The sequence below is a fragment of the Misgurnus anguillicaudatus genome, chromosome 16 (genome assembly GCF_027580225.2).
Source record: "Misgurnus anguillicaudatus chromosome 16, ASM2758022v2, whole genome shotgun sequence".
Classification (NCBI taxonomy): Eukaryota; Metazoa; Chordata; class Actinopteri; order Cypriniformes; family Cobitidae; genus Misgurnus; species Misgurnus anguillicaudatus.
The window spans coordinates 35,961,903-35,982,851 of record NC_073352.2 but is presented as its reverse complement, the minus strand read 5'-3'; the positions used below and the strand labels follow the sequence as shown (position 1 = coordinate 35,982,851).

General features: G+C 41.4%; 1 protein-coding gene across 3 annotated transcripts in view; it reads right to left on the bottom strand.

Annotated features, from left to right (window-relative positions):
* The window catches only part of LOC129422029 (A disintegrin and metalloproteinase with thrombospondin motifs 2), a 144,835-nt gene that overhangs the window by 61,903 nt on the left and 61,983 nt on the right, over nucleotides 1-20,949 (bottom strand). For all 3 annotated transcript variants that reach the window (XM_073854577.1, XM_073854579.1, XM_073854578.1), the window contains exon 3: nucleotides 17,449-17,611. In XM_073854577.1, coding sequence (XP_073710678.1) covers nucleotides 17,449-17,611 — 163 coding nt within the window. The remainder of the gene's footprint in view (nucleotides 1-17,448; nucleotides 17,612-20,949) is intronic.

The following is a 20,949-nucleotide window of genomic DNA, read 5'->3' as shown; positions in this document are numbered from 1 at the left end:
CTTATCGATTTATTTTCAAGAGGAAAAACAGCGTGGCAACAGGTAACTTAAAGAGAAATAAGCCTAGTAATGATTAGCATTAGCAACGTAATTATTCGGCTAATATGCAGTTGGCTAATATGCAGTTGGCTTGTTAATAGGTTTTTCAACCTATTAACAAGCCAAAAAAAATTTATTAAAGAGTAACTAAACCCTAAACCAACTTTTTTAAGTTAATGATCTGTAAAAATGATGCTTTATTAGTGCTGTTCATTGATTTTAGTAAGTTTTTTGACATTTGGATATAAAGTGTTTCAATACTACAATATATGGTGTAAAAACGTCTGAGTGCTGCCCTCTTCAGGTTGAACGGTGGCTACTGCAGTTGAATTTTCCTATTGGATGTTGGGTCCAAAAAATGACTCGTGACGTAAGCAGGTTCAAGCTCACCACGCCCTTTTTATGATCTCACTACACACTTGGTACGAACTTAGTTCGTCCTCTCTATCTCTGTTGGGATCTGCCCCCTTTTCTTGCATTTTTCAAATATTGCCAGTGGGTGGAGTCAGGCTCTGACCAGGGGTTTAGTTACGCTTTAAAATATTAGTTTTTTGTGTATCACCCAATACATGGTGACTCATAGACTTTACAAATATTATGCAAACAGCTTCTGAGCAGCAGATAAGCCAATCCACGCTGAAAATAAGGAGGCCACGAGGAAACAATATGAATTAAAGTTATTTAACCCTCAGGTTGTGTTCAGAACCCTACAACACCTTTTGTGTTCCCAGTCAAAAATGACTGGCCTAAAAAATAGCTTGTAGATCACTTGTTATGCTATATATTTACCCAATAAATATTTTTGTCAAATTGTTTTCTTTCAATTAGGACTGGGTTTTATATTTCTATTTGCATCTGATTAATCATAGGCCTCTTAGCATTATCAATGCTAATAATGTATCAACCTTTCCTTGTGGAATATTTTTCTTAACTTCTCATCTTAAGTGAAATATTATTTAATCTTTACCTTATTTGTTGAACCATGATATTAAAAAAAACTACACAATAGTAAGAGCTGAACTGTTGCTTCATTTATCCAAGTGCTAATTTGGAATGACACTATGGAAAAGTGGGCCGGTCTTGGGCCTGAAACTCCCGAGCTAAAAAGTGGCCCCAATCCGGCCCTGCCATGATGTGCTCACCCTTAAGCAATCCAAGATACATTTGTCCATCATCATGTAAAACTCCTCATGAATCACATGAGTACAAGATGGCGTTGTTACCGAAAGCTAGTTATAAAGTTATAAAGGTTTATAAAGTTTGAGAAATTTATATTTTTTAACAAAATGGCATTGATTACCTACAGAAGACCTGTATGTGGGTAATCAATGCCATTTTGTTAAAAAAATATCAATTTCTCAAACTTTATATTTTCTATTGGAGACGTGTGGATTATGTCTGTGAAAGATAAATGCACTTTTTTGGCCTTTAAATTCAGAAGTTATTCCCTGATCCCTGTTTTCTAATATTTTAAGCTTGGAAGAGCAAGAACATTTACTAAAATAACTACAAAGATGTTCGTCTGATAGATGATGGACATGTGTATCTCAGATGCCTTAAGGGTAAATCATGGGGTCATTTTGATATTTGGCTGGAGTATCCCTTTAAATACCTTACCTGAGAGAGAGAGAATGAGAAGGAAAAAGTGAAACAATATAGAAAGAGCGAGAGAGAGAGAGAGAGGGAGAAAGGAAAATGAAAGGGTTGAAGTAGAGAGAGTGTAAATATAAGCAGCTGGTAAGTCTAGTATTCAGTTCTGTTGGGTCGATCTCTGGGAATACTGGGTGTGTTATTAGGACTTTTAGAACAGATGTTCTGGAGTCAAGATCCCATAAAAAGACCACTAAAACCTGCTTTGGTGTTTCCCTGTAATCTGTCCAGTTCAAACAAAATCCACTAAACTACTTCCAGCGCTGTTGAAGGAGAAATACAGAGCTGACATTACTAAACACTTCCTATGAATAACAGCTGAGCTCCTCTGGAGAAACAAAGCAAACCTATCTGATGGTCCTTTACTGGAAGAGTTCACCCGAAAACTACACTTCTGTCATTATCAAGTCAATGATGTACTGTATGTCTCAAGGTTGTTGATAAAAAAGACAGCTCAAGGTACTGAATAAAAGACAACATTGACTTCATTGACTAATAGGTGGTGTACATTTCTGAATGTTAATGAAATTTCAAAACATCCGAGTGTAATAAATGAAAAATTCACTCCTCACAAAGACCAGTCCTTACAAATACAGCAGAAATCATGTACTGTTATGGACTGCTTTTACTGTCATCGCATGGAAATAAGTTACCAAGATATGTAAAGACAACAAAAGCTTACAGTATGTAGATGTGAAGTATTAGGTTCAGTAAATGGTTAGTTTCAACCTATATATCTGCAAATCTTAAAGAAATCATTAAAGTACTGTTTTGTACAGTATGAAGCACTAGTTTGGGTGTGGCAACCATTTCCTAAAAGTCCAACCCAAAAAATGTTGTTTTACATGGACGCTGTTCAAAGGACACTTGTGTGTTCTCACAGTTTCTTTTCCTGTCCAATGAAAAACAGCATCGCTGCACGGATTTTTCCACAGCATTTCAGGTCCCTACAGACGGACAGACCATGAGCGAAGTATGTCAAGGGAGACGGAGACAGAACCAAGAATGTCTACTGCTGGACAAAATGTAACTTTCATTCAACAGGCGCAGGAAAGCTGATGTTAAAAACAACATTTTTCACACAGGAAATTCTCTTATCGTTTACTTGATTCTTTCATGTATCATACAAGAAGACATTTTAAAAAGTGTTACAGTGACCATAAAGCAAACAGTTACTACAATAGAGTTAATTCTGGTCCCAGATCACAAGGCCCTTTTATATAAAACCAGCTGTGATGATAGAAATTTGCAACCACAAAATGGTTTTTGAATTCGAGAGAAAGCGGGTCTGTCCAAAAAAACTCAAACACAAGCAGCATCATTCCTCTCCTTGTGAATCTGTTTCTCACAGTCTTCCAGTTCTGCAGGATCTGTGCCATCTGTGCACGTGTGAGGGTTTACAACCATTAATTGAGTAAGATACACTACATTTACTCTATAGTGTGTGTGTGTGTGTGTGTGTGTGTGTGTGTGTGTGTGTGTGTGTGTGTGTGTGTGTGTGTGTGTGTGTGTGTGTGTGTGTGTGCGTGCGTGCGTGGATAGATAAATAGACAGACAGACAGACAGACAGACAAAGATAGTAGTGAAATATTGAACACACCTTCTGTGTGCCAGATTCGAAATGTTTTGACTCATTATTTTACTATTTACTCTGTAATAAAAATAGTAATATGAAAATTGGGTTTACATAATAAGAGCACATGAATCACATTTGATGAATCTCATCTCTCTAAATATGACATGTGAGATTCAATGAGTAACTCATTTTCTGTTCATGTGGGTGGTGCACATCAACTCAAAAGGGATTTGCCAATATGGACAGAATAACAATGTGACAATTAAGTGCTACTACACTGATTTGTTGGATGTTCTGCTTGCAACCTATTTTTCCAGACAAAATAACCAAACAGGTAGAAAAACAGACAGTGTTCAATCAAAAGGTCTGGACAGCCGTCCACCAAATGAAGCATCAAACGATGACCCAGATGCAGTTCAATGAATATAAGCATTCAAAAGAAAACTACAGACAAACTGCATTGGAATGAAGAACATCCTTGAGGGTCAGACTGATGTTGAAGCAGGTGATGCATTGTGGGATACGCCTCATGGGTGTCCATCTGTTAAAGCGTGTGTCAGTCCAGTTCTATCTGCTACTAAAATCAGAGATGTTCTCTTATAATGCCAAACAAATTATGTTTTCAATCTTAAAGACAGAATATAAAAAGTAGAACAAGAGTCATTATTGTCACTATACAAAGTAAAATTAGAGCAGTCCTATCAGTGCTGCAGGCGCATATTACACACTATACGTCTAGGGCAGCGGTGTCCAGTCTTGCTCCTGGAGGGCTGGTGTCTCAGCAGAGTTTTATTCCAACCCGAATCAAAAACACCTGATACATCTAATCAAGGTCGTACTAGGCAGACTAGATACTTTAAGGCACGTGTGTCGAGGGAAATTTTAGCTAAACTCTGCAGGACACCGGCCCTCCAGGACCGACTTTGGACTCCCCTGGTCTAGTGTGACCCCCTGTCCTGTTTGTGTTGTACTGCACAGCAGTTTAAACCTTTGCCCAACCGTCACATATTAGGGAAATGTCCCGCAGTTTTATCATTGTTGGTTTTTACTTGTCATGTTAAGAAAACATGCAGGGGTTCATTAAAACGTCTTAAAAATGTGGCGTAGTTTCTCCACTATTTGACAGCGCTACGTCAAAAGCAGAAACTCTGCTCACACAAACAGGTGCATTCCACTTCAAAAGCAGACTCCTTTGTATGATTTCTCACATCGCTCTTGCAGTACTTTGATGGTTCTTGTAGAGACGCATGAAGCCGAACACAAACTAATACAACTCTTTTATCCAATGGTTGAGAGGAAAGCAGAGAACCCTGTTATTAAGAGACTGTGACGGCCATCGATTAAACTGTGGAGCAGGTGTCTCAGCTACCTTGAAAAATTGAACGACTTTTCAGAAAAATAATCCAGTCTTGGCCCTGAAAATCTGTCGGCTGGTGTTTTCTGGAAGTATTGTTTAAATTCAGATTACAAATGTTTTGGTTCCATCATAGCTATTATACATTATGTCATGGTTTTAGGGTTCCCTTTGATGGAACTTCAATGCTGTGTCAGAGCTGACACTATGGGGAACACCTACAGGCGTCTGAGTATGTACAGTATATCAAATTCGACCAATGGACGGAAACCAGAGAGCACAAATACGGCGGAAAGGAACGCCTGATTTTCGCCTCAGCTGCTATCTGTGTGTGTGTGTGTGTGTGTGTGTGTGTGTGTGTGTGTGTGTGTGTGTGTGTGTGTGTGTGTATCAAGAGTGTTTGAATAGCTTAAACTGTGTGACTGAATAGATTAACTGTGTGGCTGATGAAAGCAACTAAGAAATCAGAAATGTTAGGAGCTGAGCACGCTCACGCCACTCTTGAGGGCGCGGCGTGGCATGTGTTCATTATGAAAACGAACCTTTCAAAATTCTCCGTTGTTCCTCTGGGTGTGGAAGCCTGCACTGCAGTTACTTCCCCTCAGTGAGAGGGACCTGATATTATGTAATCTTCCTCCGAGGGGGTTGATATATTCAAGTACATGGTAGTAAGAATGCACAGCTATCCTCCCCCTGCCATATGATGATTTAATCAAGCTCAATATACAAACCGACCGGTTCAAGATCCACGTCCGCTAAGGCGGTGTGCACTTATCCTTGCTGCTGGGAGGGACTCGGGAGCCCGCATGACAATTTCTCCCGCCCTGAGCGGTAGCACGTGTTTCACTGTTTGACGGTGTTAGACGATGTTTGCACAAAAGCACTTTAGCTATATTTAGAGAATGTTTTTTATGTTGCCATGAGTGGCTTCATCCCTAAAGCCTCCAACATTGTCAAATACATATGTTTGTGTATAAAGCCCTATCAGGGTATGCCCTCCTGGGGAGTGCGGGATTTATCCGCCATTTACGGGTTCCCACACCTCTCAGTGCCCTCCTGTATTAACTGTGAACACTCTGTCACTCGTAGTACAGAGCACAGTAAATCAGGTTCCCTTGATAAAAATTATAATAGCATGGGAAAACATTCCAAACATATCTCAATGGGTGTTATGCACAAAAATTTATGCTGCATCCCTAATTTTAGAGCAGGAATTGGAATCCCATTTATTCAAAGGATACACAGAACCGTCACAAAAATATGGTTCATGATGTTGACGGTCACAGAATTTCAGGTTTGCCTTTGGGGGCATGGCATACCAATATCGGCTTTCCCTTTGGCCTAGCTCTATTCCTTCACACATTTACAAAATGTATAAATGCTGCCCTCACGCCATTACATCTTTAGGGCATTTGCATACTATTTATATTGACGATTGGCTAATATTAGCCCAGTCAGCACAGATGGCAGATCGAGATGTTGTGCTTGGACATCTAAGACACCTAGGGTTGAGACTGAACACCAAGAAAAGTATGTTACAAACACACGAGTCTCCTACTCGTGTCATGTAAATTTTTTACACAAGTGAATGAAATTCACCAAGTGGTGGTTTTAGAAACAGGGTTTCTCCCCGAGGGGCAACCCTTTTTGCATGTTCAGGGTTACGAGCACATGTCTTCGTACTCTAGAACAGTAATTCTTAAAGCCGTCGCCCCCTAGTGGGCCGCCAAAAGATGACCTAAACTAGGCAAGTGTTTATACAATCGTCACTTATTTAAGTAGATTTTTAATGCACTTGCGAAAATGTGATATCAGTTCTTGCCATTCTGTTTAAATAACGTAAAATTGATCGGTGGCTAAACCAAAGAGTAGTCAAAAGAAAAGATCAAGCGTCAACGGAAAGCAGCTAAAATCCACAGATCTATTAGTTTTGCAATGTACTAGTTTTTGTTTCATGTGTAAAATCCCTGTGATTGCAGTGATATTGGACATTAAGGGTAAAAAAATTCAGCATTTTATTTTTACCATAGTAACAACAATACACTTCCTATACCCACCACGTCAGTTTTAAACTAATGGCTCTTTGGAATGACATTAAGTGGGACCTAGGCTGTTACAGTATGTTTAATTGCAGTTTTTTTTCACATGTGCATTTTGTTGTTCATTAAGCTGCAACTCATTTCACATTTACTTTTTCAAATGAAATAAAATTCATATAATAATTTCTGAACATATCATTGCATTTGTGTTTAAATAATTCGTTTTTGACTTGCAACAGTTGCATATTAAACTTAAATTTAGCTTATCCTTTCTAATTTATTTATTTATTTATTTATTTGGGGGGGGGCGTGTTAGAGTGGGATTATGTTAGGTGGTCCTCAGAAAAAAAATTGAAGATAAAGTGGTCATTGGGCTGAAAAAGTTTGAGAAACATTGCTCTAGAATATGGAAAGATTTCGAGTTTCTGTCTCAAGGCCCGAGGTTTCGAGTGGTCTTTCGCTGCATGACATTAATGACACATGCAGCTCTCTTAAGCTGAGGATCAGCTATGGAAGGCCAAAAGGGCAAATATGTCCAATCAGCTAAACTGCAGGAAAAGAGTGCTTCTCCATTACAGAGGACCTCTTTTCTGGGCATGGTATGGATTTCAACGATAGCAGGCATAATTGTCTCCTGCTCGTATAGAATCCATCCTTTAACCATGATGTTCCCTGAAGGGCAACCCATTTCTCATGATCAAGGTCACACGCAGATGCTTTGTGCCTTAGTATTATTAAAGAAACCACAGTTCCTTTCTCAAAAGGCCAGTGTTGGCCTTTTTCACATGTTCAGGGTTACGCATGCATGTCTTCTGGACCTAAGAATATGGGAACATGTAGGGTTTCTGTTTACAGGCCCAAAGTTAGGTGTGGTCTGTCGCTGCATGACCTTAATGACAGATGCATCTCTTTCTATCTGGGATCAGCTATGAAAAAGCCAAAAAGGGCCAACAATGTCCCATCAACTAAATGCCAGGAAAAGTGTGCTTCTCCAGCACAGAGGACCTCTTTTCTGGGCGTAGTATGGATTTCAACTATTGTAGGCATGGTTGTCTCCTGCTCATATAGAATCCATTCTTTAACCATGGGGTTCCTTGTGAGGCAACCCGTTTCGCATGATCACATTCAGATGCTTTGTGCCTAAGTATTATGGAAGAAACCATGGTTCCTTTCCCAAGAAGGCCAATATTGGGGGCTCAGGGTTGTCAGATCAGGCTTACGACGGATGCATCCCTCTGAGGCCGGGAAGTGGCTATGGAAGACCATAAGGTCAAAATCTAATTAAGTTCACATGGAGCAGACATTCTGCTGAGGCAGGCTTTAAGCTTGGGGAATGAAGACTCCACCCATACGTGGGAGAGCAAATCTGGCTCAGGTTCAGCCAAGCGAAAGCTCACCTGTTTGCAATTCAGGAAAATTCACATTGTACTCTTTGGTTTTCTCTCTCTCACCCAGTCCCACTCAGGCTGGAAGTAATTGGCACATGAAGGGCCCGAGGGTCTCTGGTTTGTTTTTTTCCAATCGCTCTGCTACTGGGAGTTCTGCAGAAGGTCCAGTAGCACAGGCCTGCTGTTGCTCGTAGCCTTGTGTTGGCCGACAGGAGAATGGTTTTCGAACCTGGGCTCCCTCATAGATGGCTCCCCATTTCAGGGGCCGATCTGGAGGGATCGGTAGTCTCAGGTAAGGGGCACTGTGTTTTACCCCTGCCTAGAGTTTTTTGGGTCTGGCCTCTTCGGAGGACAGACTCATAGGAATGGGTCTCTCAACTGAGGTTGTGCAGACTATTTTACTTCCAGAGCTCCCTCCACTAGGAAATTATGCGCATTTAAAGAAAGACTTTATTACATGGTGCCAAGAGCACTTATATGACCCAGTTAACTGCCCTTTGGTACAGTTCTGGAGTTTTTATAGGAGCAGATCGCAGCAGGGCTGTCTCCTTTGACCATTAAGACACATGTGGCAGTTATGTCTGCCTTTCATATCGTAGTGGTCGGTCCCACATTAAGTAGAGACCATCTATTCATGCATTTCCTGTGTGGCACTAAAGCCGAAAGTATACTAGGGACGTCCGCGTATGCGCGCCGTCCGCATGACGTCATTTTCGTCATCAAGAGGGTCCGCGGCCGGCCGCGCGGACCGTCCGCGTGCAGCCCAAAATTTGAGACCGCGCGGACAGTGCGCGTACAGTCCGCGTACAACAGCGCATGCGCGTGAAAATATTTAGACAGGGCAATCCACTATAAACAATTATACAAAGGAAATAGACAGCATTTGCACACACACAATCGTTTTTCTTCTTTAACTTTTACTTCTTCCAAGAACAGAAAGCCCTGGAGCATGTTTATTTGATTCCTGTCCTTTGTTGTCTTGTTGTTTGTTTTAAACTGTGTTTGCAATTGTGGATCAGTTTCTTTTCTTCACCTATCCTAATGTTTTAATGTACTGTAAATGTCACCAAATCAGTGCTGCCCTGACAGCCTGTTAGACTAATAATTTGAATAAGAAATCATTTGTATTGCGTATAGTGTCGAACGCGGCCATCCGCGTGTAGCCGCGGGGACTATACTCGGAAAGCTGCGCGGACGCGTGCGCGCGCGAGCCGGACGCGGACGCGGAAAAAAAGTATACCCGGGCCTTAAGAGGCTGAGGCCTGCGAGTCATTCTAGGATCCCTGCATGGGATCTGTTAGGGGCACCATTTGAGCCATTGGATACCATCTAAGAAAGTTTATTACTCTGAAAACTATATTTCTTCTAGCCATTACCTCCCTTAAAGATGCAGTTTGTATTATTTTCGCCGATAGATGGCGCCAGATCAAACAACAACAATTATGTTGTTTACTGACGCTCTGAAGCAGCGTGGAATTATGGGATTTGTAGTCTTTAACTCAACCGCTGATGGCCATGAATCAGACGAGAACGAGAAATCACGTTGATGTATAAGGTAATCAAGTCTTATAAATGTTGCGTTTGATGACATCGTTTATTTCATTATGTAAGTTTATATGTGATGTTCAAAACGAAATTTTCAGTCATAGATATTACAGTATTAGTCCAAATTCGAATCAAGTTTTCAACTTACAATCTACAATGATTTTTCACATAATGTATTGACAGTACAAATCTTATTGTGAAGTGTCTTAAAATGACCATTTATATTGCTGTACAATACCTTTTGATGTGCATATCGTCCGCAGGAAGACGCGCTGATTACAATTGACACACTAATGTTGTGATCATTATAATAGCATACGTTTTTTGAAGGGTTACGAATCAAAACAACTCACCCATCGCGTAAAACACAAGCAGGATCAGAATCTCACAATACCTTTGATGTGCATATCGTCCGCGGGAAGACGCGCTGATTACAATTGACACACTAATGTTGTGATCAATATAATAGCATACGTTTTTTGAAGGGTTACGAATCAAAACAACTCACCCATCGCGTAAAACACAAGCAGGATCAGAATCTCAGTCTAGTTAAATGTTGTCGTGAAGCTCTTCTCCATCCAGATAATAAAACAACAAATTGATCCTCTCTCGTTTTGTTTCAAACTCTTCTTGGGTCGTTTGGTTGGCCCGTACGCTAACAGGAGCTGACACAACCAGCGGCAGACGGTAAAGAGTTATCCATAAGTCCATAAGCAAGCGCGTAGCCCGACAGCCGCTATCGCATAGTTCCGCATTTGTCCACAACACTGGCTGCATCCGAAACCTCAAGGCTGTGAGGACTTGTTGCCTCGCTGCCTCATGAGGACATGACTTCGAACTCGGAGGCCTGAAGGCAGCTCAGAGAAAGGCTTTCCGACGCACTTCAAAGGCAGCGTGTTTGAAATATGAACAGAGAGCGCCTTTGTGATAACTAATCACATATTTGAAAACTACAATACTAATTTCTCGCTAGAAATGCAATTAAAATGTGTAAAAAGTCAAAATATACGTTTATTTATATTCAGTGCTCAAAGCGCTTTACATATGAATGGGGGAATCACCTCAACCACCACCAATGTGCAGTATCCACCTGGATGATGCGACGGCAGCCATATTGCGCCAGAACACCCACCACACACCAGCTTATTAGTGGAGAGGAGACGGAGAGATATAGCCAATTAGTATGAGGGATGATTAGTAGGCCAATGGGCAAGTTTTGGCCAGGATGCCGGGGCACACCCCTACTCTTTTTCAAATGACATCCTGGGATTTTAAATGACCACAGAGAGTCAGGACCTCGGTTTAACATCTCATCCGAAGGACGGTGCTTTTTTTGACAGTATAGTGTCCCCGTTACTATACTGGGGTGTTAGGACCCACACAGACCACAGGGTGAGCACCCCCTGCTGGTCTCACTAACACCTCTACCAGCAGCAACCTGGTTTTTCCCAGGTGGTCTCCCATCCAAGTACTGACCAGGCTCAGCCCTGCTTAGCTTCAGTGGGCAAGCTGTCTTGGGCTACAGGGTGATATGAGTGCTGCATAATGTACGAAAAAGGTACATTTTAAGACTCGCCACACAGAGTGTCCAGCCTGGTGCAAACAGTTCCAGACCAGAGACAGTGCAACACAATGAAAATATATAATAAAGCAGTGCTAAACATATATGTAACAAACACATTCAAAAATAAAGTTCCTAGTCCAAAAGAATGTACTAATACAATAATAATTTATACTTAACTTCAGGGAATTCCAAAGCTGGAAAAGGAAAATGTATTTCCACTTATAATATATTTTTTCTAAACCCCTGGTTATTGGAATCCTGTGTTAGCTGTTTCACGTTTCACACTGTTCGTACTTAACCAAGGGTTAAGATATAACCCTGGGTATTCAGAATCTGACGTTTCACACTGTGCATTCCTGAAAGCTCTAGGTTAACATTTTCATTTGAATATTTGCAGTGTCAACAGTCATGATTGGATAAAAAGCGATGTCAAACTGACTAAATTAAAATAGCGTGCTGTTGCTTTAAATAACCGCTTGTCTCGTGTCAGTGACAGAACAGGTCTCAATGTAAATCTCATTGCCTCATTTTTGTAATTTTTCAATCTAATTCAGGTGTTTTCAGTACACAGATGGTGATATGAGGTCTGTGCTCTTCAGTTTCCGATTGGCTGTCTGTTGCTAAGCATCGAGTCACAACATTATAACCCCGCTTTGTTTCACACTGCATGAGCTCTGGACCGCGGGTTTAACCTTTAAAATTGCTTTTGAGCAGGGTTTCATAACCCTGGATTAATTTCAGGGATAACCCCGCTACTAAATGACAATTGTGAAACGCTGTTTAACTTATAGGGGAAAAAGTGGGGTTTAGAACAAAGATAACCAAGGGTTAAACGCAGCGTGAGAAAAGCCCTTAAGTGTCTTACAAACACAATCTTTCTTTTCCACTTCAATGACTTCATGTCCCATAGATTGCATATGGCATCGGTACAGCATGTGCACTTCCATTAAACTACTGAACAATAAACTCTGTTCATCAAAGATGTTACGTACAGTAGCATGAATTTCTGCAAGGTGAAATGCAGCAAGAACACAACTAGCAGTATCACATTGTTTCTGTATCACATGACCGTCTGGCCATGAAAATCTCAGCTCTTTCACAGCCGAGCGCAGCACGACCACCTCCTGAGTGCCGCTTCCCACGCCATCCAGACTTCCTCAAGCACTCCATCGGTGTGCGCTACAGCTCACCAAGCAACAGGGAGACTTCTGCATTTGTTGAATGTCTTTGTGCTCGTATTACAATGTGTGGGGTTACCGCCTCTATCACCTGTAGGACTTGCCAGCCCTAGCAACTGTTTAAAAAAAACACCACAACCCAATACTGTGCCCGTATGACTCAAGTATCATTGCTACATACAGTAAAGCACATGTGCTAGGTCAACATTGGGTTGTGGACTTACACCAAGAAGAGCTTCGGTTTGTGGCACTCATGGCCTCATATGCATAGGGAAAAATCTACCTTAGCCACATTATCACCTTCTGATTGCAAGCATGCAATATTTGTCTTAAATTTCTGTCAATAGCTGAAAGAGCTGACAACTAATGTCTTTGTCTTTCATGAAGAAAGCAGTGCACAAAATTATGTTGGCAAGGACGGTCTTTCTATGCGGCAGGCGTATAAATAAAATCGATACAAACGTGAGCTATTCTTTAAGCAGGCCCGTATCCAAGGCCATTAAGCAATTAGCACAGAAAATGAGACTATGATCATTGACAGAGCCTCTTAATACAGAGATATCATTTTGATCCATGTTTTAAAAAGCTATTTGCACATTATTGTGTAATAATTGCTCAATCGTGTTTACCAGACTGTTCTTTTAAATCTCTAATGGTAGTCAAAGAGGCAATAAAGCCAATAAAGGATACGTGCCATCATACAACCAAGAACGGCTCACTCGGCATTCAGCTAACATCACTTTATTGTCACGAAGCCCAATGCTTAAAGCTTTTAATGTGTTGCTTTATAAAGAGCCTGAACAATGCACAACAGAAATGATAGTTCATTATCTTATACATAAAGCAACATACTGTATTTCCCTCACTATTACTCAGGGAGTGAGAACAGATTAATTCTTTAATAGATTGTTTACATTTTAATTGGTAAAAAATCTGTTATCTGTTTCCTAATCAAATATTATTCATTGGAATGTCTTAATGTAAACAGGTTGCTATGAAAAACCAAATATTAGTTTATAATTGTTTATTTACATGTCCAACAGTTCTTTCCCCCATATGGCTGTCACTCCTCTGAAAGGAAACCAAATGTTTTGGCTTTTTTGTTTTTGTTCAAATCTCCACAAAAGAAATGGCAGCGAAACTCATTTGTGTGTGTTTAGGATGACAGATAGCATCGCTTCAATTTGTTTATCTGAAGAGAACAAAAGCCTGCAGTGACTACGTTTGAAATAAAAGACAAGAAACTTATTGAAACGTATGAAAAGGATTTTCCCCCAAAATGATCCGCTTACATCCTACAACAATCATTTCAAATATTACATTTAAAGAACAAAATTTCAACAAAACTTTCTTTATTTCACACAGCAGGTTTATTGATACGTGACATTTTAAACATAGGCCTGTGATAGCTTTACCATGAAGACTTTCTAATAGCAGAAAATAGAGCGGAAACTTGTCTAAGCTTTGTGCACACCGAGAGGAATTGAAGAAAGGTTTTGAATTGATTTTTTTGTCCTTCTGAATAGGTACATGACCACATGACGCTAACAACATCTCACCTAGAACAGCTGTTTGTCAAAGCTGCAAAATGTCACTCCCAACATTCAATCTATGGCTTGCTTAAATAACCAATGCAATCTTAAATACAGAAGACATTTGCCTTAAGGTGCAAAAACATGCTACAATCCGAATTTTCAACTCTTGTTTACTAAAAACATTTCTTTGTGTATTGGGTCGCTTTCACCTTTTGAAAACATCACCTTTTCAAATGATCTGGAAATAATACATTCATTCATTCATCTAGCAGATGATTTTGAATAAAGCCACTTACAAATTACACAACATTCAATATCTGTGAAATCCAGTCTCATAAGCTAATGAAGAGACTACAAAATGATATTTTAACAGAATGATCTTTACATTACGTAGAGTTGATTTTATGTAGTATAACACAAGTAGGGTTTTCACAGGTGAGATCAGATTTTGTCCAAATATTGTTTTTACTATATCTATAAAAAACTATATATTGGGGGGGGGGGGGTGAAAGTACCATTTTTCAGAAAAAAAATTATGTTAAAAGATGTTTTAGACAGAGATATATTTTTGCTGTGGTCAATAACTCACAAGTGTGGTCAATCAATACCAGGTGGAATTTTGATTAAATGTAAAATTAATTCAGTACAATTTCACTTTGAACATAAGGGGCCCTATTTTAACGATCTGAAACGCAAGTCCGAAGCGCAAAGCGCAAGTGACTTTGTGGGCGGATCTTGGGCGCTGTTGCTATTTTCCCGGCGGGAGAAATAAGTCTTGCGCCGGGCGCAAATCAATAAGGGGTTGGTCTGAAGTAGGTTCATTATTCATAGGTGTGGTTTGGGCGTAACGTCAAATAAACCAATCAGAACGCTATCCAACATTCCCTTTAAACGCAAGGGCGCAAGTTCCATGGCGGGTTGCTATTATTATGATGGATTTGACAGGCGCACGCCAGGAGCGGTTCACAGCCGAGGAGACCGACGTTCTTGTAAGAGCAGTCAAAGACAGAGAAGTTGTTTTGTATGAGGATGTGAAAAACCCGCCCAAATCAGCGTCGGTTAAACAGGCGTGAGAGGAAATAGCCGCAATTGTCTCATCAGCTGCGCCAAGCACTACAATGATGTCAGGAGACGGGGGGATCCCAAGCTTGCCAGCATAAATCGGGCACACCGGGCACACAGGAGGAAATCGCTGCGTCCACCCTCACCGCTGAAAGGGTTTAGGGGCTTTGAAATCGGACACAAGAAACGCAAGCAAGGTCCAACCCCAAAGTACACTTACAAATCAAGTTCACATACATGAAGTTTTCTTATGAAAACATTTTAATTATTTTTTAGATAAAATAAACGTAATACAGCCACACAATAAACGTATGAAAATATTTTAATCGTTATTTGCATGATAATTGTTTAACGCTGCCACACAAAATAAATAAAAACTATCACCACAATGCTCACCATGATTTCCCTTATCTCATGTATTAATATTTTTTATTGTAACAATTTATGATTTGATTTCCCTTATCTCATATTTTTTATTGTAACAATTAATGATTTGCAAAAATAACTGTTGCATCTGTGTAGATTAGATAAGCAATGCGCGTTGTGCACGCTATACATTATGGTCAAGCATGCGCACTTAAAAAAGCATAATAAACCACGCGCAACGCGCCACTGACTTTAGACTAGTTTTTTTTGGTTAGTAGCGCAATTGTTTTTTGAAACTGCAAAATAGCATAAGAGATGGTTTGCGCCGGAGCACGCCTCCTTTTTTGCGCTGAACCGCCCAGGGAGCGCAAGTTCATTCCCTAGTTTGCCGACGTGCGTCTGTGGAGGGAAAAACCCGCTGTGCGCCGGTGCAAAATACGAAATGATACATGCGTCAATGACAAAGTCAATTGCGCTAGGTGCAAGATAGGGCCCAAGTAGTGAATTGTTACTTTGTTTTGACCCTGTCAACAGGGACAATGGTAACACAATAAAACATGATGTTTTTATTAAATATAGATGACTATGACCTCGTTAATATGTAACTGCCAACATATTTTATAATTTATCTTTGTAAAAATAATTAAATTTCATTTTAAATTTCAGTTTCAAAAGCAACCGACAGTACAAACTTAAATTGTTGAGAACAAAACATTTTTTACAGTTACTTATCATGGTTGAAACACCTTTCTGGATCTACACGCGGAAAACGGTGAGTAAATAACGCGATATTTGTCGGCTCTGTCAAGGGTCTGTGTGGTAAAGATGCTGTGGTAGTTTGGGATGCAAATGTTATCAGGAATCGGAGAAAATTGCTTTGTTACTTTTGTCCCATGTTACTTTCGCCCCGGTTCTCCCCTACTATTGTAATCGTCCTGGATTAGGGGAAATTCTTAGTCATTTACCTACCACACAGATGAAATATTTGAACAGAAAAATGTTTATGTAAACGTGGCTTTTTTTAAAAAAAGAGCAGTGCGACGCGGCTTTTCATATTGCTAAGCAACCACAGAGTCAGTTGTCCTGTCAATCAAATATTGAAGCGTGAGCGCTCTTTTGCTGTCATATTAGCAGAAAGTTTAAAAAGAGGGCGCTTGCTCTGACCTTGTTTGAGGATGAGAGGTGCACAAACACGCAGGAGAGAGTGAGCGAGTGGAGTCCGGTTCTTCAAAGCAACTGTAAACTTCACTCACCACAACGTAAGGCCCGCCTCTCCCCTCATTCAATTGGACAATGGAAAGACGCGAATGACGTTGGGCGCTTCTCCGCTCTCAGCACTCCTTCAAAAAGGCGTGCGCGTCAGGCGGCAAAAAAACGCAAGGCGCTCGGCGCGCGTAAACAGCGCCCAAATGCGCCCTGCCCCTAGAATATCATTCAAAAAAGGCGCCTGCAACTGCCATAGGCGCTTTTGGTGTGACTGGCCCCTAAGCATGTCTATCACAGGAACCATTAGTTGTAATCACACTGATAGTAGATGTTAGTCACTGCTACACTTTACAAATGCTCTACTAGAATTGAAATGAATCAATCTGAAATAAATCTCTCTGGTGCCTTGTTTTTGGCAGATTCTTGGTATGTACCCTGCTAAAAAAACAATAGACACCATCACAGAAATTCTATTGGTTTTATTGGGCATTTTATCTTGTATTGGTCTTTGTTGGTCTCTAATGGTATGTATTGGTTATGTTGGTTCTATGTATTGGTTCTAATGGAATATGGCCCAAAACACACTACAGTGTAGTGGTTTTAAAGCTAATGGTTCCTATTGGTATTTTAATGAAAACCATTAGAATTTTCTGTAATGGTTTTATAGTTTTTTTCAGCAGGGTACTTAAACCAAGCGCTAACTGAAGTGTGCATCAGGGATAAAAGTGCTGCAGGCAGGTGCTAAGGGCATCTAGCAATGCAATATTCCTAATAATGTTTTGGTTTTTAACCTAAGTAAGTAACCCAGATCACCATTTAATAGTTTACCAGTGTCTAATGGCTTATCGATTTCTTGACAAGCAGATAAATTGCGAACCATACATCAAGATTTATCATCTAAGATGCAGAGGTAAACTAGAAGTGAATGCCGCTGAACAGGACTAACCTCTGGAGTGAAAGTCTGCAGCTAGCGAACTAACAGGAGGCTTTTTCACAGCAGCAGACCGGTACACGATGTGAGAACGTCTACCATCCTCCTCCATCACCTCATGTCCCGTTTCCAGCGGCTCAATAAAAAACTCCTCCTGCTCCGTTCTGATCATGCCGGCCTGTCAGAACAAGACAAAGACAAAAAAATTCAGTGAGGCGAACATACATTAACTTTACAATATCACCCCAACAGATACTTAAAGGTGAACAAATGGGAACTGGAGCGCTGCTGGTATCCCTTGTATCCTCTGGTGCTCTTGGAAGGGTAAATGTTTTTGAAAAAGAATTGGAAAAACAAATTCCAAGTCCAGGCACTCAGTAGGATGCAAAAGTTAAAAAGCCTTTATTAATATTCAAGGGCTAAAACATTAAAACACCAACGCGTATCGGCCCACTGGCCTTCATCAGGGTGTTGGTAACAAACAGCTTATAGGTGTTTGATAAAAAAGGTGTTTGATAAAAAAACGTCTGAAAAAAGTTCTGTGAATTCAAATAATTCTAATGACATTATAAAACCCATGCTCAAAACTGAACCCTTCACAGTGAGTAGTAAACACACATACAAACACACGCATGTCTACACAAACGCATGCACCCACACAAACACGCACGTACACACACACACACACATGCAGACACACAAACAAACAACCCGGAGCAGTAGGCAGCTATCCCTGCATCACCCAGGAAGCAAGTGGGGTTAAGGTGACTTGCTCAAGGGCACCACAGTCTCAACCTGCCCACCGTTTATATAAACACAAATAATGAGTAAATATTGAAGTCATAGTGAATTCAATAAGAAAAGTTCACCCGGCTATAAGGAATAAGCTTCACTTTGTAAGCAAAAGAAATAATCCGGCCACTGTATTCCTGTATGTGAGCGTGTGTGCATTCAATCTTGATTTTATGCAATTTTACACCGCAATTTCCATTTCAGCACCTAACGTATTCCTAACTGAGATCCTTCCTCTGGGCAAACGTTAACACACAGCACTGAAATCCTCTCTTCAGCTTTTAGACTTGAAAAGGTTTAGTGTACCCTTAGGCCCAGTTTCACCTGCTCTGAGACACATTACTCTCTCTCTCTCTCTCTCTCTCTCTCTCTCTCTCTCTCTCTCTCTCTCTCTCTCTCTCTCTCTCTCTCTCTCTCAGTTCAGGATCAGTTCTTCCAATACCAACTGCATCTTAAACACAAAGACATTAATAACCCACTTGGCTATATTTGAACTATTAGAAACAGGACCCCAGAGATTAATGGATATACTGATATCAATTTTGAACAGCATCATTTGAATTAAGAAAGTACACCTGAAGGTAGGGAACGGAGATGTCACGTCGATGACCGACGAATTGGGAAGAGTGTAACTAGAAAGAGCCAATGAACATTGGCATGCAGAATTTGCATATGCCGGCCACGCCCTGCAGGGAGAGCACAAATACAGCCGGCATCTGAAATGCATTTCATTTTTCGCTGAGGAGCTGAGCATAAGAGACCAGGACGCCTGAGCAGTGGTACAGCAAAGCCCGGGGTATACTTTTTATCCGGGTCTGCACAGATTTCCAAGTATACTCCCCGCGGCTACACATGGATGGCAGCGTTGGACACGTATACGCAATACAAATAATTTCTTATTCAAATTATTACTCTACCAGGGCTATCAGGGCAGCACTGATTTGCAACATTTACAGTACATTAAAAAAATAGGATAGATGAAGAAAAGTAGCAGATCCACCATTGCAAACAAAGTTTAGAACAAACAACAAGAAAACAAAGAAGAGAAATCAAACATTATGGTGACAAAATGCTTCACAGCTTTCTGTTCTTGGGAGAAGTGAAAGTAAATGAAGAAAAGACGATGGTGTGTGTGCAAATGCTGTCTATTGCCTTTGGGTTATTATTGTTTATAGTGTAGTGTCCTGTCTCAACGCATGCGCTGTAGTACTAGGACTGTCCCAAATTTTGGGCAGCGTGCGGACGGTGCGCACGGACGGCAGCGGACCCTCCTGATGACGAAAATGACTTCATGTTGACGGTGCGCATACATGGACGTCCCTAGTATACCTTCGGCCTAACGGTGGCGTGGCAATGTGACGTCTCCATTCCCTACCTTTAGGGAACGATGGTTACATCTGTTACCAAGAAATTCCCTTTCAGTCAGTCACTTTGATGTCACGTAGATGTTCAACGAAATGGGAATCCCTACAAAAGCGCCACGGTTGCTGCCCCTTCCAGTGCCTGCGTTAAGCTTCCTGGCCTCTTGCCATTGAGTTGCCAGGACAGGGCCTTACGCAAAGGATGCCGGTCACTGCTGTTCCTGTCTAACAAAACCAGTGAACTTAGAAAACACTGGGAAGCGTACTTCTTCTGGCAGTAAGGGGAACGCTGCAGGAGCCACACCCTACTAAGGAGGTCCTTCAGTAGAATAAACAATATGGAATAACCGCAAAGGTTCTTACTGCATATCGAAGTCTCTGGGATGGCTTCAAAGAGACTACACCACATGGAGAGTGGCTTTGGCAGGGAAAACGCGAGCCGGGGCTATACCACGGAAACAACATACATCCCGAGGTTCACTACATATGGATGTCACGCCTACCACAGGCTTTCAAGAATTCAACAATGAAAGGCCGCTGCCAGACGCTCCGCCACGTTTGGCCACAAAGGCTTTAGGGGAAGTGGTAGAGGGTGCTACCAGCAACACTTGCTCCCCGTCCTTCCTGACTTTGCACAATGTCTGTTGTGAGAAGGCTCACTGGGGAAAAACCCATATTTGCAAATGCCTGCAGCCAGCTTTATGCCATTGCATCCATGCCGAGAGTTTCCTCAGCCAGTGAGGGGTCTCCAAAGATGTAAACAGGTGTACCTGTGCAGCTCCGAACCAATTCCAAATCAGTTGGACTGGGGGTGGAGTCACCACTCGCCTGGGAGTGATACCCGCGAGAGTTTTTTCGGCAGTGCAATTCAGCGTGCCCGGGATGTGAATGGCTCGAAGCGACTTCAGATGCTTGTGACTCCACAGAAGGAGATGGCAGGCAAGTTGTGACATGCAAAAGGAGTGTAGACCACATTGCCGGTTGATGTACGCCACAGTCTCTGTGCTGTCTGTGCGGACTAACACACCTTTACCTTGTAATTGCCACTGTAGGTGGTTCAGTGCAAGATAATGTGCCAATGCAGCTGGGGACCCATCCAAACTCTGAAGACTGTGGTCAAAGCTACTGTGAATACAACAGAATGCCTGGACACCTGTTCCAAGGGCACACCGACCAGAAGGAGGGGTCTGACCATGCAGTGATGGTTCGGTGGCAGACCAATGTGACGTGCACACAGTGGATGCCACGCCACCACCCCCATCTCGGGACTTGGTCGGCAGTCAATGTCCAATCTCATATGGAGCAGCCCAAGCAGTGTTACAGCCGCCACAGCTGTCATATGCCCCAGGAGCCTCTAAATTAG